At 51.4% G+C, this 17,073-nt stretch overlaps 2 protein-coding genes across 19 annotated transcripts; one reads left to right on the forward strand and one right to left on the reverse strand.

Moving 5' to 3' along the window:
- Positions 1-861: 861 nt before the first annotated feature.
- On the forward strand, positions 862-7,656 carry LOC103717654 (protein TIME FOR COFFEE-like). 13 transcript variants are annotated; one of them, XM_089925190.1, is made up of 14 exons: positions 862-1,336; positions 1,435-1,818; positions 1,971-2,128; positions 2,224-2,527; positions 2,616-3,018; positions 3,121-3,172; positions 3,258-3,350; positions 3,440-3,704; positions 3,804-3,879; positions 3,964-4,039; positions 4,117-4,482; positions 4,579-5,133; positions 5,878-6,967; positions 7,114-7,656. In XM_089925190.1, the coding sequence occupies exons 1-14, from the start codon at positions 1,237-1,239 to the stop codon at positions 7,155-7,157; spliced, it is 3,966 nt and encodes a 1,321-aa protein (XP_089781316.1). In that variant the 5' UTR covers positions 862-1,236; the 3' UTR covers positions 7,158-7,656. The 13 variants fall into 13 exon arrangements, with proteins under 13 accessions (XP_089781316.1, XP_089781317.1, XP_008804346.4 ...); XM_089925191.1 differs by having other exon boundaries at positions 5,881-6,967; XM_089925194.1 differs by having other exon boundaries at positions 869-1,336; positions 2,224-2,392.
- A 2,215-nt stretch (positions 7,657-9,871) lies between these two features.
- LOC103717653 (protein TIME FOR COFFEE) lies at positions 9,872-16,767 on the reverse strand. 6 transcript variants are annotated; one of them, XM_008806123.5, is made up of 13 exons: positions 16,348-16,767; positions 15,850-16,248; positions 15,569-15,726; positions 15,174-15,474; positions 14,674-15,091; positions 14,526-14,577; positions 14,368-14,442; positions 14,031-14,286; positions 13,878-13,944; positions 13,723-13,798; positions 13,254-13,637; positions 10,747-13,150; positions 9,872-10,573 (listed from the first exon to the last, which is right to left on the reverse strand). In XM_008806123.5, the coding sequence occupies exons 1-13, from the start codon at positions 16,442-16,444 to the stop codon at positions 10,569-10,571; spliced, it is 4,692 nt and encodes a 1,563-aa protein (XP_008804345.4). In that variant the 5' UTR covers positions 16,445-16,767; the 3' UTR covers positions 9,872-10,568. The 6 variants fall into 6 exon arrangements, with proteins under 6 accessions (XP_008804345.4, XP_008804342.4, XP_008804343.4 ...); XM_008806120.5 differs by having other exon boundaries at positions 9,872-10,602; XM_008806121.5 differs by having other exon boundaries at positions 9,872-10,621.
- Between the last annotated feature and the right edge of the window lie 306 nt (positions 16,768-17,073).

The following is a 17,073-nucleotide window of genomic DNA, read 5'->3' on the forward strand; positions in this document are numbered from 1 at the left end:
CACGAGATGCATGTGATCTGTCCCGTCTAAAGTGGGAACTTTTCGTGCCATTAAGAGTTCGATCGACGGCTCTGATCAAATGGAGCGTCAAACAAACCAAAAAAAAAAGCAACGCAGACTTTGGACGGTGTTGTAATTTTTAAAAATTTTATTTATTCTGGGGCGGTAGTGAGGTGGTGGGACCCGATGACGTCACCGAGAGAGTCGGACAGAAAGGGGGCGCGAGGGAATAGAAGTGGGCCGCACCGGCGCCTAGAAAAAATTCCGTGACTATTTTGGCTTGGAATAGAGCAGGAGATCTGCACCGTTGGAATGATGGAGATGGACGGACCGCATGGCTCGGTATGATCGAAGCGGTTGATCGTGTCTGCCAGCTAGGCCTCGCTCGGCAGTTTCAGCGAGTATGTCGCCACCTCAGACTGGAGATCGGGCGGAATCGAAAGATCTGGGCCGTTGGCTAGCCCTCATGTCGCTTTCCTGGTGGGCCTCGAATCAAGAACGGAAGGCAGTGAGGCTACCGATCAGGGGAGATCGAGAGCATGACTGGGCCCCCGAAGCCCGGGCGACGTGCTATAACCGGGACCGGTACCGCCATACCGGACCTTCTGTGATTCCCTTGGCGATATAAGGTCTTGTGTCGATCGCTAGACAACAAAGCGGATAACTGAACCAAAACGAGTAATCGGCGGAAAAGAAGTGATATTTATTACACGTGGCCACTAGAGCCGTTCTGGTCCGGACTCTCTTCGCTCAAGCGAATCAGACGGTGCATAGTTCAGCCACGGTGGCACCGGACCAATCACAGCCGACGGGAAATGGATGCACGGGATTGAGAGACCGATAGGGGAATCGATCCCGTCCGTCGGCTGGCGCAAGGAGTCGGGTTGCGGGAGCGACGAAACCGAAAGGGGATGAGATTGGCAGCAGAAAAGGAGGAGAAGAAAGCAAAGAGAGGAGAGAAGAAGAGAGAGAGAGAGAGCAGACGAGAGGGCAGCGGAGGAGAAGTGGGAGATCTGGCTGGAAAAATCCCTCCTTTTTCCGATTTCTCCCAGGATTCCGACGAAGCTTGGCGATCTAATACCTTGGAGGAGTCTATTCTCTGCACCTTTCTATCGGAAATCCGTAGAGAAACGGCGGAGATCTACTCCGGATATCGGTTGTCGGAGGAGTAAAGGGATGGACGATGAGAAGAAGCGGAGAGAGGGGAACTGATTGGATGACAGAGATCGAAGGGAGATGGAGAGGAATCGGGAAGCGAGGAGAGGAACCGGGGCGGCGGTGAATGGTGGGTTGTCGAGGAGGAGGCAGAGGAGCAGCAGCTTGAGAGACTGTCCTGGTCCGATTCCTCAGATCCGTCTCTCTATGTTTTGCTTCCTTTTTCCTGTCCTTTTTTTTGGATTTTAATGGTTCTTTTTTTGCTGAAAATATTTATAGAGGAGGATGTAGGGATGGAGATGGCGGAGACGACGAGGCTTCGGGATCGAGGGAGCAAGAAGGATCGAGATCGGGATAGATCAAGCCGGAGCAAAAGGAGGAGAGGCGAGAGGATGCTGCACGGGAGCAACAAGGACGAAGGAGACGACAGCTCCGATGAGAGCGTCGACGAGGAGGAGGACGAGGAGGAGGACATGTCCGTGTCCGTCCGGCTGCCGCCGCCGCCTCCAAATCCGTCCTCCTCCTCCTCTTCGCTATCTCAGAACAACCACCACCAGCACCAGCCGAACCGGAAGAGCTTGCCGGTCAAGGTCCCGAGGACTCCGCCGGTCTGGAAGGCAGACGAGATGATAGGATTCTCGGTACCAAGGAAAGCCCGGTCAGGTAGGGGAAGAAGAGAGAAGGGGGGGGGGGGGGGGAGAGAGCGAGTAGATATGGAAGGAGAAAAAGAATTTGTTTTTGATTTATTTTTTGTTAAATTTAGAGCTGGTTTGTTGAAGCCTTTGGTTTTATCTCTCTCTTATTTGGTGTTGCAGCATCTACGAAAAGGTCATATGAATGTTGGGTTTCAGGTGGCTCTGGAAGTGGAGAGCAGATTCAGTGGCAAGCTTCGACCTCTCCTTCGAGGCTCAGCCCTGCCTCCACCACCCAGATCTCACCCTCCTCCTCCAACGCCTCCGCTCGGAAGAAGATGGTCCTGTTCCTTTCTTTTCGTCTCAGTTTCTTTCTCTCGCTTTAGCTCTTACCGGCCCGTATACAAGCTTTTCCTCACGGTCTCGTTTGTTTCAGAAAGAGTTGAATGGATCCAAGCACCGGCCGCCGAAGGTCTCCAAGTCGCCGTCTTCGATCCAGGAGGACATCGAGATCGAGGTCGCCGAGGTTTTGTATGGGATGACCAAACAATTCCAATGCCCACCGAAGCAGGAGACCTCGAAGATTGATTCAAAGGACACAAATGGTGGGTCTGGCAATGAAGCCAAATCCAGAATTTCCTCTCCAAACTCGATCTCCCCTACTCCTCCGGCATCTCTGCCGTCATCTGTTCCTCCCCCCTCCAATTTTAGCTCTAACCCCACTTCTTTGCCTACTGCTGGTGCGCAGCGTCCATGAAATATTTATTTTATTAAATCGATTTATGTTTCCGTTTTTTTGCGACTGAGGGTCTTATTGGCCTTGTGCAGCTCCAAAGAGGAAGAAGCCGAGGCCTGTGAAGCTTGAGGAGGAAAGACCCTCAAGTCCGGGGGGCCTGCGGGCACCAGAGGCTTCTAAGATGGAACCGGAGCACCAGATGAAGGAAGAGGCTTCGTCACTGAGATCAGAGAAGAACACCGCATGTCCAGTCACTGGAAACGGTGGTGGTTCAACTGATGTCTCTGTTCCTCCTGTTGCGGCAGCCCCCTTTGATGTACAGCAAGACTCAGCAAAAATAGGAGACGATCCAGTTCCTGATTCTAAGCTTTTGAAGGGAGAACCAGATGGCCAAAATCGGATGGAGAACCAGGAAGAACCTACTCCACCTGAAAAGGAAACAGTTCCCTTCACTTATTTGGATGTCAGTCGTAGTGAAGAAACCACAGCAAAAGCGTAAGCTTCGAGATCTGACCAGTTGTTTGTCTTGTTTTATATGCCAAGATTCACTTATATTTGTGAGATGGATTTACGGTGTTTTTTCGGTTAATTTTGCAGAGCTCCGGCAGCTGATAGCCGTCGGGAAGAGAAATTCTGCATTGATCTAATGGTGGGTACCTCTTCGATCCATGAATATTTCTTGAGAATTCTTTGGGCGGCGATGGATATTGGGGCAATCTGTGTGTTTTTTGCAGGCTCCTCCCCCTGGGAAGTTATCTCCCGAGAGGTACAACTCGTGCGAATTCGACGCAAATCCCAGGTCTCAGGGTCCAGGAGGGATCGAAATGGTGAGGGACCTCAGTAAGTTTACTTGTAGAGGTTCGCGCAATGGTAATTTCGGAGCTTTTGGTCTAAAGTTTGTTTTTTTTTTTGGTAGGCTTTGAAAGTGGACATTGAGAAGAAAGAAGAAAAGGCAGTGGAGAAAACAGAAAAAGATGGAGTGATTCTGGAGGATAAGAAGGTTGACAAGTCCATGCAGGAGGAATTTGAGTTAAAGAAGCAAAGGGTGAAGGAGACGACCCTTCTTGACCTGCCAATTGATATGGGGAAGCCAGATAAGGACAGCCTTAGCAGCTGCAAACTCCAACTCCAGAAGCAGCAACAGAAGTCACCTAGGTTGGAGCCAAAACAAGAGAAGGCTGGTAAGAATTCTTGTTGAATCATCTCTCGCTCTCTCTCTTGCTAGTTTTATCCTTTTTACCTTCAGAGTTCTGACATTGATTCTTTGTTCCTCTAATCAGTCGTAGCTCCATCTGCATCGCCCCCTGCTATGCCAATGACAATTGCAGGCTGGCAAGAAAGCCTTCCCCCTTTTGGGTGAGCAATTTGTTCCTTGTTCTTCGTTCTAAATTTGTCATGATAATGTCTGGAAAGATGATTCATCTTCTTTTTCGTTACCAGGTACATGGGTCAAGTTCCATCTCTGCAGGCAGTCGTTCCCATGGATGGGGCTACAGGTGCTTCCAATAGCTTACAGGTCTCTTTCCGTCCACTCTCCAGGCTCCCCTTCTCTTTGTTTCTCCTTTCTACATCCCATGGATTGTTGTATTGCAGCCTTCCAGCTTCGTCTCACCAGAGTCTCGCCCGAAGCGCTGCGTGACGCACTACTACATCGCACAGAATATTGGTTACCACCAGAGATTTTCAAGGATGAATCCTTTGTGGCCTGCTGCAGCTGGCGCTGGTCCACTATATGGAGCCAAGCCATACAATCTCAATGCCTCGCCTTCTTCAGATGGGAAGAATACGGCCTCCTTTCAAGATAACAAGGGAGCGGCATTTAAGGGACCACCCTCGAAGGAGGAGATGCTCGCAGCAAATAATCCCCACACCGAAGCAGCTGCCGAAAAGAAGCAGCAGCAGCAGCAGCAGCTACTTCTCCCACAGATACCCCGGTCTGGATCAGCAACCAATATGCTGGTATGGCGTTAATCCTCGTTTTACTGTATCAATGTGCGAATGCTGATCGAAGAGAGCAACTTCTGATGCTTCCACCGAAATTATCCTTTTCTTCAGCATGGCCCGACGTTCATCTTCCCTCTCAACCAGCAGCAAGCAGCAGCTGCCACCCGATCCGGAGCATCAAAATCTACTCCAGGGAGTGGTAATGGGTCACCTTCTTCTAGCGCCTCTGGTTCTGCGATTGCGAGCACTGGAACTGGCGGTGGATCGGTGGCACCGACGATGAACTTGAGCTTTACTGGCCTGACCCCGAATGAGGCTCAATATCTGGCGATGCTACAGAGCAATGCATACGCATTTCCTATCCCTGCACATGTTGCGGGGCCTCCGCACTTCAGAGGAGCAAGTCCTGCCCAGGCAATGCCCTTCTTCAATGGGCCCTTCTACTCTTCTCAGATGCTTCACCCATCTCAGCTCCACCAGCAGCAGCAGCAGCAGCAGCAGCAGCTGCTGATGGGACCACAAGCACCTCCCCACAGCCAACAACAAGGCCACCATCAGCACACAAGCACGTCGAGTGGATCATCATCCTCCCACAAGCGTCCACAGCCACCGCAGGCTCTGGGAGGTGGGGCCGGCGGTGCTGGTGGAAGCAATCATGGCTTTCCAGCAGCAAACCAGCAGCAGCACTTGGTGCCCCACCACGCACGGCGACAGGAGGGTGATAAGCCTTTGGAAGATAGCCCATCAACCACTGATGGAAGGAATCCTCTTCCTCATGCTCAGAAGAACATCTATGCTCCCAATTTTGCCATGCCGATACATCCTCAGAATTTTACTTTGATGTCTGCCGCGGCTACAGCAGCAACATTGGGTGGTGGTGGGGGGCACGGTGATAAGCTCACATCATCCCAAGCTTTTGCTATGCCCTTTATCTCCTTCAATGGGGTTGCCGCTGCTCCTCCAGGCCTTGATTTCTCTTCCATGGCGCAAAACCACGCCATCTTTCAGGCCCTCCCTGAAGATGCCAGACCTGCATACAGCCAGATAAATGCTGCTTCTGCTGCTGCTGCTGCTGCTGCCGCCCAAGCAGCACAACAGAAGAAGGCCCACCCTGAGGATGGGAGGTCTTCAGTTGGGGACTCAATGAGTACAAGTACTGTTGGTGAAGAGGAAAGGAAGGTGATTGCAGGCAGCAAAGCTCCTGGCAGTAGTAAACATTCCTTTAGCTTCTCTAAACCGGATGGTGGACCTCCCTTCTCTTCCATGCTTGGCAACAGTGTCATAGACGGCTCATCTCGGACCTTGGGTCTCATCCCAGCTCCTGCAAACCGTTCTTCTGGTGCTGCTTCCGCAACCACTTCAGCCACTGAAGTGCCTGTAGTTAATATTCCCAATTCTCAGCAGCAGCAGCAGCAGCAGCTTCTTCAACTTCAAAAGCAGCAGCAGCAGCAGCATCAGCAGCAGCTACAGATGCAGCACCAGCTCGCAGCCATGAAGTCCTCTGGCTCAGAGCGTCTTCCTGCGGGCTCCAGTGTGTTTCCTCAAGCCTTGGCTGGCTTTCCTCAAGCTCTCATCCAGGGTGGCAGCTGCTCGCAGTCACCCCAGTGGAAGGCCTCCATTACAAGAGCAGCAACGCCTGCCCCTCCCCAGTCTTCTGCTCAACCGGTGGTGAAGAACAATCCTCCTCCCCAGCAGCAAGGCAGAGCACCTCAACAGTCTTTTCCTGCTCAAAGCCACCAAACCCAGATATCTTTCTGTGTGAATTCAATGAAAGCAGTGCCTGCTGGAGGGACTAGCAATCCATCATCCTCATCTGCTCCCGCCATTGCCATGGGTTCTCCCCCGAATTCAGTCGCCAAGAGTGCGAATGGGAACCCGCGGGCTTCTGCTGGTATGAAACTTGGTTCGTCGGCCGCCGCCGCATTATCACTGCCTCAACAATCATCCGCCAAGAGTTGTGTGTCAAGCTCAGGCCGGAAGTCTTCTCCGGTGAACAACAACCGAAATGCGCCCTCCGTACTTGGCCACTCCCACATCGCTCCTGCCCCAAATTCCAGCACCAAACCGCAGCAGCAGCAGCAAGCTCAGCAATCACAGAAGCAGCAGCAACCATTCCCTCAACCTCAATTCTTCTTTTCAAATTACATGCAGGCCCAGCCCCCTCAATCCAATGCCGCCGCCGCCGGATATTATCAAAGACGCCCATCCGAACGAGCACCATCTCAAGCGGCTCAGCAGCAGCAGTTGAACTCGACACCAGGCTCTTCCGGCATGCTGGCCTCTGCTCTAACGACTGATCCTGCAAAAGCAGCAGCTGCAGCGGCGGGCAATGGCATGAAAGGGATGCCTCCACCAGGCCTCCTCCATGCTGCTCATCTTGCTGCGGCTGCCCAGTCCGCCTCCGCCACTCCTCACCCTTTTATGCCCGCCTCATTTCCTTATCTCTCCGTTCCGGCTGTCTCCTTGAAGCCTGCAGCAGCCGATCAGAAACCTGCAGCCGGTAATTAATTGCCCCTCACTCTTTCGATCTTCTTCCAGAAAAGGATCGAGCATTTGATCCTTGGAGAAGTAAACTAGTAGTAAATACTCGTAGTTGGTTCTCGATAATGGATTTCTCATTTGTAAAGAAACGCTTGGTTTGCCCAGGGAATGACAATTCGCATGCATGCTGGCAGCCTGAGAAGAGATGACGGTCGAATTGCTGCCGCCGAGGGAGTTCATCCATTCTCGTTCCTCCTGAGGGGAGGACCTGGCCGGCATGCCTGCTGTTTTGGAAGGAAAGAAGGCCGTCACTGTCTATCCTCCATGCCCGTCTTTCTCCTTTTTTGTAGTTGCTGATCCAGGAAGCATCGATGAAGGAAAGATGGTGGTCCACCGCGATTGGCTAAAAGGACGGACCAGCTTTACCTCTATCTGTTTTTTTGAATTCGGGTAATGCTTTCATTCCCCTCTCCCAATTTTTTCTTTTTTTCTTGCTTCCCCCTCTTGACTCTAGAGCTAGGATCAGGGAGAGGTAGAGAAAAGATTGGGCAGAGAACAATTTGAAGAAGAAAGGACTTAGATGTGTAATTGTTTTGTGTGGCGGCCGTCAAATGCCGACCACGACTTCTGATTTCATATTTTTTTAATATCTAAAGAAGAAATACTGAAGACGCTTAATTTAGCTTCTTCTAGATCTCCCTCTCCTAATCGTTTTCTATCCAATACTTGTTTTGGTTGTGTTTAATTGTTCATGCTCGCATGTGATGTGGTGGCTCCCACGGTTCCACGTTGGGTTTGTCCAAGAGACGGGATTTTTGAAAGCAAGCCGGGTTTGTTGAATGGAGGCGTGCGTCGCTCTCTATTGGCTCCATACTTCCACGTGGCCTCTACCGTCCGCTACCGCTTTTGTCTCCTTGTCTCATCCTTTACGCAGTAATATAATATCGATATTATTAAAATAATAGTTATATATTAAAAAAAAAACCCCTTAATTGTGGGGTAGTATTCGGAGTAGGCCGTAAGGCAGACTTTTATTTCTTCTCCCGGTGGAGCCGACGGAGGGACCTGCACCTCCTCTAAAGCTCTGAAAATATCTTTTTTTTATTCACGATAGGATGGACCCACTTTTTTTTAAAAAAAAATTCTCTTTATGTGATTCCACACCTCCGCACATGGGAGAAAGGGAAAGGGGGAAAGGCCCTGCTTTGGTTTGCCGTCGACGTCATCGAGTCCGAACCAGACCGCCGACCCGGGCCTACTAAAGCTGGGGGTATAAAGTGGGTCCCGCTCCAAGAAAGCAGCTCTCGTCCACGCGTCTCCTTGCTGTCTTATCTAAAGCAAGGGTCGTGATCGTCCCCGTTGCACTAAGTTGGACGGCTTGGATGGGGAGTTGGGGGGGTGTTGGGTCAGGATAAGGTGCCGGGTTTTCCCTGGTGTCTGGTCCACGTGTGCACCGCAGTACGGGGCTGCTACAAGGGTCGGAAGGCTGGGTCCCGCTTGAGGGCACGATGCCACCGGGGCCCACACAAAAAGGTAGGTGGGAGATGTTCCTTTCCCTTCTTTGGGATGAGGCGAACTTTGACCGCGACGCGTGGAGGAAACAAAAGAAGAGGTGAATGAGAGTGGGGGGCGGGGCCCGCCTGCCGGTGGATTTAATTGCTGCAGAGAGCTTGGATCACGGTAATTAAAATATCTGTTAGTAAAGTTAGAGGAAAAGGGTGGGGGTGGGGGTGGGGGTGGGGGTGGGGGTAATAGCAATAAATGGAAAGGATCCAATTTCGAAGGGAGTTGGTGGATCTCAGAATCGTACAACAGCGAGCGCTGTCTTGGTTCGGGGAAGAGGGCGCGCACTGTTCGGCAGCTGCCACGTCAGGGACTGCAGTGGTTGCTGGGCCCACATTAGACCGGCCATGTGTCTGAATAGGAGGATGCCATGTTGGACGCGGTGCGTGGGAGAAAGGGTGTCTCTTTTGGGGGCATATGAGAACGGGAGCTTACGTTATTAGGTGTTATCGGATTGAGTTTTGAGCTAATCGATCGGGCTGAGTTAGTATTATTATAATAACCTACTAGAATTAGGTTTTTAATACAATTTTCAATAATTTATTATATTTCTTTGTCCGCTCACACGATTTAATTCAAGGAAGAAACATGTTGGTACTCAAAACTCATGTACTCTTCTCTTTTGAACTTAGAACTTTGTTAATCAAAATTCGAGAATTTCTCCTTAATTATTTTGGAACGATATGAAGTCATGCAAGAGATTTCTTGTAGAAGGCTATTTGTTCTTTGGAATTGGATTAATGTATACTATAATTATAGTATTAAAACCCTCTGTAGCCAGAGATGTCAGACGAAAAGATCATGAAACAAAGAACACACGAGACCCCTTTGGTTTCCTCACAAACGAACTCCATTCGATTTTTTTACCATACTATATATTATTTTTATTGGGCACAATGCCACAATCTGAAAACATCGATGGCAGGCTAACAAAGAGGTGATAATTCTCTAGTTAGCCTCCTCCGCGCTTCTTGCAAGCAACGACACAACATTTTTCTTACCGCCTAACAAAGAATGCAAATAGAATTAGCAACTCCAAAGATAAACAGACGTAAAAGCAACAAGTACCATTGAATAAAACAGATCTACTGTGGGCACAGGAGAAGGCTCATTTGTGCTCACCGCTCGACCAATTTATGTAAGAGCCTTCAGGCTGATAGATTGATCAGAACGAATGAAAACTTCGACATAATTCAGAGTTGTAGCAAAGAATCCTGCTGGCCAAAAGGAAGACAAATCTCCTTCGCTTACCCCTGGAGCAGGACAGCAGGCAGCAAGATAACTTCTTTCGAAGCTTATGAGGATCGTTCGCAGCTAGGAAGGCGCGACAGCCGTTGGAAATCTCAATCATATACCTCGCTGAGCAACCAAGTCACTAGATTTTCTTAACAATGGAAAATACACCGATGTCCTTTTAAGTTAACATAAACTAATATCCATTAGCGAGCAATCCATGTATAGACATCCAAAACCTCACAAACAAATGCCACAACCCCGATCCTGCACCTGCTTATGCCCACAGACCATCTTCAAATGGAAAACAGATACGACTCGCAAGAATTATCAACAAGAAAATAATCTAAATTAGTCACTGTCATCCTTCCCTCTTTGATGTGAAGTTAGAATAAATTTGAAGAGAAAGGCGTCCAGGAGGGTAGAAGGGCATCAGACAACCGACTACAAAATTGAGACAGGAGGAAATTCTACTCAACGCTGCTGTTTCCAAAAGTCTTTCGTGCTCGTCTCCCCCTCTCCAAGTCTGAGCCCCTCCTCTCACGGTAGCAGAAAAAGGATGGAAGACAAAGGGCACGACCCGCCCCGAACATGAAGGCAGACCCACCGTCTCCCTTCCTTTTTCCTCCTCTTCTTATCCTTTCGTTCGAACTCTTCACCAGTGCAAACGCCCAGGCTCAGCTGCAGCAGCCTCTTTAGTCTTTAGAGAATCGTGCTGCTGGCCACAAACAAGAGAGAAGATGGCTTCCAATAGCGTGCCTGGGCATCGGTGGTCGATTCGGCCTCAGCGGCAGCATCGTCATCTCCATCCTCATCATCTCTTCTCAGGCTGCCAGCATGCATGCAAATGGTCATTCCCTGGGCAAACCAATCGTTCCTAAAAAAATGAGACCTCCATAACCATCGACACTTCCGACCGCAGCCAACACAACTACCACCAACAAAATAATGAACCATTTTAAGAAAAGAGGAATGGAGAAGATAGGAGAAAAGACTAATTACCGGCTGCAGGCTTCTGATCAGCTGCAGGCTTCATGGAGATAGGCGGCATCATATAAGGGAATGAGCCAGGGATGAGATGGTGGGGAGCGCCGGAGGCAGACTGGGCCGCCACAGCAAGATGCGCAGCATGCATAAGGCCTGGAGGGGCCAGTCCCTTCATGCTGTTATCAGCGGCGGCCGCAGCCTTTGCAGGGTCGTTCGTCGTGGATGCACCAGCCGGCATTAGAGCAGAAGGTGCAAGGGCAAGCATCCCGGTGGAGCCTGGTGTCGAGCTTGGCTGGTACTGCTGCTGCTGCTGTTCGCATGGGCGTCTTTGATAATACCCGGCGGCGGCGGCCGCTGCGGCAGCCGCATTGGATTGAGGAGCCTGGGGTTGAAGCAATGTATAGGCAGCATTGGAGAACATGAGCGGAGCATTAGGGAATGGATATGGTCTGGGTAGCTGCTGAGGCTGATACAGCGGCTGCTGGGGTTTAGAACCAGAGCTAGGGGCTGAAGTGATGTGGGGGTGGCCCAGAATGGAACTCTTGACAGATGATTGCGGGGGAAGAGGAGCGGCCGGCTGACCAGGTCTCGTACTTGCTGAAGCCCGTGGACTGCCACCAGCACCACTCTTAGAAACTGAATGGGAGGGGGAGCCAACGGCAACAGCTGCGGTGGCAGATGAAGATGGATTGCTAGATGCCCCAGAGCGATGCTGTCCTCCTCCGGTGGATACCGTCTTCATGGAACTCGCACCGAAAGATATCTGAGTTTGGTGGCCTGGGGCCGGAAGAGGCTGCTGGGTGGCTCTGCCTGCTTGCTGCTGGAGATGGTTGTTCTTCACTACTGGTTGAGCAGAGGTTGGGGCAGGGGAAGGTGCGGCAGCTCTTGCGGTGGAGGCCTTCCATTGTGGCGACTGGGTGGGGCTGCCGCCATGGATAAGGGGATGAGGGAAAGCGGGAAGAGTTTGGGGGTACTTGGTGGAGCCCCCAGGCAGACGCTCGGAGTAAGCACTTGCACCGTTGCTTGATGCAGAGGACTTTGTGTGGGTTGGCGTAAGATGTCGCTGCTGCTGCTGAAGGTGCGGATTCTGAGGCTGAATTAGCTGCTGCTCTTGCTGTTGCTGCAGCTGCTGCGGTTGGGAATTCAAAAGGTTGGCGGTGGTCGTGACAGCCGATGCGGCCAAGGGAGTGGCACCACCAGATCGGTTTGTAGTTTGACTAGCGTTGGAAGCAGCTGAAATGAGACTCAATGTTCGAGGTGCGCCGTCGACGACGCTGCTGCCAATGACGGAAGAGATGGCAGGCTCACTGTCCGATTTCGAGAAGTTAAGAGAATGCTGTGAACCACCACCGGCTGGAGCTTTGCTGCCCGCCATCGTCGAGTCGCCAGTAGCAGGCCTCCCATCTTCCATGGCCTTCTTCTGCTGAGCTGCTTGGGGGGGAGCAGCAGCAGCTGTGGCGAAGTGGGGGTATCCATGCCCCGCTGCCTCAGGGAAGCTGTGGAAAAGGGCGTGATTTTGCGCCATGGAAGAGAAGCCAAGGCCTGGTGGAGCTGCTCCAGCGCCACTAAATGCAAAGGGCATTGCGAAACCTTGGGACGATGCGAGTTCCACTTTCAGCACCTGGTTCCGTAGCGGTTGCTGCTGTTGATGATGCAAAGGTTGCTTGTCGCTCTGACCCCCACCGCTGCCCGATGTTGCAGCGGCCGTAGCATTAGACATCAAGGTAAAATTCTGGGAATGCATGGGAACTGGAAAGTTGTTGCCATAGATGTTCTTCTGTGCTTGAGAAGCCCTACCATCAGCAGTTGGGGGGCCGTCTTCCAAGCCCTTGTCTGACTCGTGCTGCCGAGCCTGGTGGGGGAGCAGGACCTGCCTCGGATTTGTAGCTGGAAAGCCAAGTGAATTGCCGCCGCCACTCGCTCCACCTCCCAAAGCCCGCTGTGATTGCTGCGGGTGCTTCTGGGAGGACGATGATCCGCTTGATGAGCTTGGCTTATGGTGGCCTTGTCGGGCATGGGGAGGTTGTTGTGGCCCCGGCAGATGCTGCTGTTGGAGTTGCGATGGGTGGAGCATCTGGGAAGGGTAGAAGAAGGGCATTGGTTGGCCAGGACTCGCTCCCCTGAAAGGTGGAGCTCCTGCAACATGCGCAGGAATAGGAAAAGGGTACGCATTGTTCTGCAGTATAGCCAGGTACTGAGCTTCATTTGGGGGCAAGCTGGCAAAGCTCAAGTTCATGGGAGCTGCCGGTCCACCAGCTCCCGAGCTCATCGCCACCGAAGCAGAGGCACCACCAGAAGCCGGTGCCCCATTGCTGAGCCCTGGACTAGATTTTGCCGCACCAGATAGCGTGGCAGCAGCAGCCATGGCAGCTGCAGCAGCCTGCTGCTGGTTGAAAGGAAATATGAATGCAGGGACGGGCTGAAAACAAGAAATAGGGTGAAAAAAGAGAGAAAAGAATGATTAATTTCCCCATTAAACATATATAAAGTAAAAGATAAAGAAATGAGGATAGAAGACTCACAAGAGCATTGGCCGCTGAACCAGGCTGGGGTGGATGTTGGTGGGCTAGCTGCTTCCTCTGCCCAGCATCCACGGTAGTATCATTGGTCGACGGCATCCTCTCCTTAGAGGAAAGTCCAGTGAGTGAAGACACTGCTGCGGCCCCCTTATTGTCTTGCAAGGAGCCCGCGTTCCTCCCTGGGAAGCCGCCTGCAAATCCATCTGAAGGTGGCACAGCATTGAGATTGCATGGCTTGGCCCCCTGTATTGGCGGCGTGGTGCCTCCTCCTGAAGGCCAGAAAGGATTCATCTTTGCAAGCCGCTGGTGGTAGTATATGTTCTGTGCAATGTAGCTGTGCGTCGCACAGCGCTTCGGGCGGGGCTGCGGAGAAACGAAGCTAGGAGGCTGCAATATCACAACCAATCAGACTGGAAATTTAGAGGGAAAAGCAGCAAGCAGAAAGCAGGGTGCGGGAAGGCGCAAAGAAGACCTGTAAGATATTCGAAGACCCAGGTTTTCCATCCATGGGAATAATTGCTTGCAGAGATGGAACTTGACCCATATACCTGTTAATGGAGGAGGAGGTAAATCACCCCAAATCCCAACAGAGCGACACAGAAAAAGGAAACAAACAAACTTGCTCACCCAAATGGAGGAAAACTTCCAGGCCAGCCTGCAACGGTCATCGGCGTAGGCAGGGAAGTAGATGTTGCTGCGAGCAATTACGGAGGAACCGACTAAAAATCATAGCTCCACATAACAAAGAGAGAACATGGATATCTAAACGAAGGCGATTACCGGGCTTCTCTGGTTTAGGCTCCGATTTAGGGACTTTTGCTTGCTGCTTCTGGAATGGCAGCCTGGCGCCATCGAGGCTGTCCTTATCTGGTTTCTCCAAATCAATCTGCAGGTCAAGGGTCCTCTCTTTACCCGTCTGCTTCCTTGAATTGGATTCCTCCTCGGTGGAATTCTCAACCATCTGGTCCTCGTCAAGAGTTTCATCTGCTTGTGGTGCCTTTTTTTCTTCCTTCTTCTCAATGTTCATTTTTGACACCTAAAAGAGAAATAAAACTGAGTCAAGGAAACTAAAACACTCTAAAAACTTCTACAAAAAATCTGCAGCCGGATCGCCCACCATGTCAATCTTAGAAACCTGCGACCTGTGATCCATATCGAAATCACACACTTCATCCCTCTCTGGAGGAGGAACCTGAAAAAATAAGTAAATTCCTTTAATATCTGATGCTGCTCAACTAGTTTTTAGGCACTTTTGAGAATCCCAGAGGCACCCACCATAAGATCAATGTTAAACTTCTCTTCGCGGGCAACATCACCCACTGGATCTCTGCAAAATTGAACCCAGAAAAACATTGAGGATCCCTCTCGAAAACCTAACGTACAGTAGAAATCGATGGCAACCAATCAGATCTAAAAAGCTTACGCCTTTTTTGCGGTTTCTTCACTACGATTGGCAACCAAATCGGCACAAGAAGTTTCATTTGCAGGTGAAGCAGCTTCTTTATGGCTCTCAATCCGATTTTGACCATCCCGTTCTCCCTCCAAAAGCTTGGGATCCGGGATTGAATCGTTCTCCATCTTTGCTGAATACTGCTGTACATCCAAGGCGGCCACAGCCACCTGAGCAACAGAGACATCAACTGAACCGCCGCCGTCTTCGATGGCAGGAGAACCAGTGTTCTTCTCTGATCTTGGCGATGAAACCTCCGTCTTCATCGGTTGCTCAGACTCCAACTTAGCCGAAGGCGACGCAGACGTGCTCGGAAGAGCGATTAAGCCAACTGGACTCGGGGGGCTTTCATTCTCAAATTTAATAGGCCTTGGCTTTTTCCTCTTTGGAGCTGCAAAATGGCCGCCACGCCATTAGTCACCTAGAGTGAAAAATTAGAAGGAAAAGGTAAGCATTTGGCGCACCCTGCTTACCAGTAGCAGACAAGGAGTTGGGATTAGAACTGCAATTGGAAGGGGGGAGAACAGATGTCTGGGATGCTGCGGGAGGAGAGGAGATCGTGTTTGGTGAGGAGACCCTCGACTTAGCATCATTGCCTGAACCGCCATTAATGTCCTTGGAATCAAGCTTCTGGCTCTCCTGCTTTGGTGGGCATTGGAATTGCCTGGTCATCCCATACAAAACCTCGGCGACCTCGATCTCGATATCCTCCTGGATCAAAGACGGCGACTTGGAGACCTTGGCGGGGCGGTGCTTGGATCCACTCATCGGTTTCTGAAACAAACGAGACCATGAGCGAAAGCTTGTATAGGGCCGGTAAGAGCTAACGCTGGAGAAAGATGATGAGACGAAGAGAAGGGAATCGGACCATCTTCTTCCGAGCGGAGGCGTTGGAGGAGGAGGGTGAGATCTGGGTGGTAGAGGCAGGGCTGAGCCTCGAGGGAGAGGTCGAAGCTTGCCGGGGAATCTGCTCTCCACTTCCAGAGCCACCTGAAACCCAACAGTCATGTGACCTTTTCGCAGATGCTGCAACACCAAACAAAGAGAAAGATAAAACCAAACTCTTCAACAAACAGACTCTAGATTAGAAAGAAAGATCAAAACAGTTTTTTTCTCCTCCCATATCTACTCCCCCCACTTTTTCCCTACCTGAACGGGCTTTCCTTGGTACCGAGAATCCTATCATCTCGTCCGCCTTCCAGACGGTCGAAGTCCTCGTAAGCTTGGTCGGGAAGCTCTTCCGGTTCTGCTGGTGGTGGTGGTGGTGGTTGCTCTGAGGCAGCGAAGAGGACGAGGACGCCGGATTTGGAGGAGGAGGAGGCGGCGGCGGCAGCCGGACGGCCGCGGACACGTCATCGTCCTCGTCCTCCTCCTCCTCCTCGACACTCTCCTCGGAGCTGTCGTCTCCTTCGTCTCTATTGCTCCCGTGCAGCATCCGCTCGCCTCGCCTCCGCTTGCTCCGGCTTGATCTATCCCGATCTCGATCCTTCTTGCTACCTCGATCCCGAAGCCTCGTCGCCTCCGCCATCTCCATCCCTCCATCTTCCTCTGTCAATATTTTCAGCAATAAAACCATTAAAATCCAAAAAAAAAAAGCAAAGAATAGAGGGAAGCAAAGAATCGAGAGACGGATCTGCGGAATCGGACCCGGAGAGTCTCTCAAGCTGTTGCTCCTCTGCCTCCTCCTCGACAATCCACCGTTAGCCGCCACGGTTCCTCTCCTCGCTTCCCGATTCCTCTCCATCTCCCTTCACTCTCCTTCATCCAATCAGTTCATCTCTCTCCGCTTCTTCTCATCTTCGCACCCTCCTCTCCTCCGACAACCGATATCTGAAGCAGATCTCGGCCGCTTCTCGACAGATTTTTGCCGGAAAGGTACCGAAAACCGACTCCTCCGAGGTATTCGATCGGCAATCCTCGTCAGAACCTTTAAAGAAATCGAAAAAGGATGGATTTTCCGGCCAGATCTTCTTTTTCTCCTCCACCGTCCTATCTTCTTCGCCTTCTCTCCGCTCTCCTTCTCTCCTTCTCTCCCCTCTGGTTTGCTTTCCCCTCCTTTTTTCTGCTGCTCGTCTCACCTCCCTTCGGTTTTTGTCAGTCCCGCAACCCCACTCCGTGCGCAGGCCGACGGACGGGATCGCCCCTCCAGGCCCTCACTCCAATCCTGTGCGTCCGATCCCTCTCCTTATCCGACGGCCGCGCTTGTGCGGTGCCACCGTGGCAAAATTCTCCGCCGTGTGATTCGTTGGGGATTAGAGTGGCACCGATCCGCCACGTGTCGTAATAAATATCGCTTCCTTTTTTTTTTGGTAAAATATCGCTTCCTTCTTTCACAAGATTAGTCGCCTGGCAGGTCAAAACGGGACAGGTTGG

The sequence above is a fragment of the Phoenix dactylifera genome, chromosome 9 (genome assembly GCF_051530095.1).
Source record: "Phoenix dactylifera cultivar Ajwa chromosome 9, Ajwa_hap1_PhDact_Kaust_v1.1, whole genome shotgun sequence".
Lineage (NCBI taxonomy): Eukaryota > Viridiplantae > Streptophyta > Magnoliopsida > Arecales > Arecaceae > Phoenix > Phoenix dactylifera.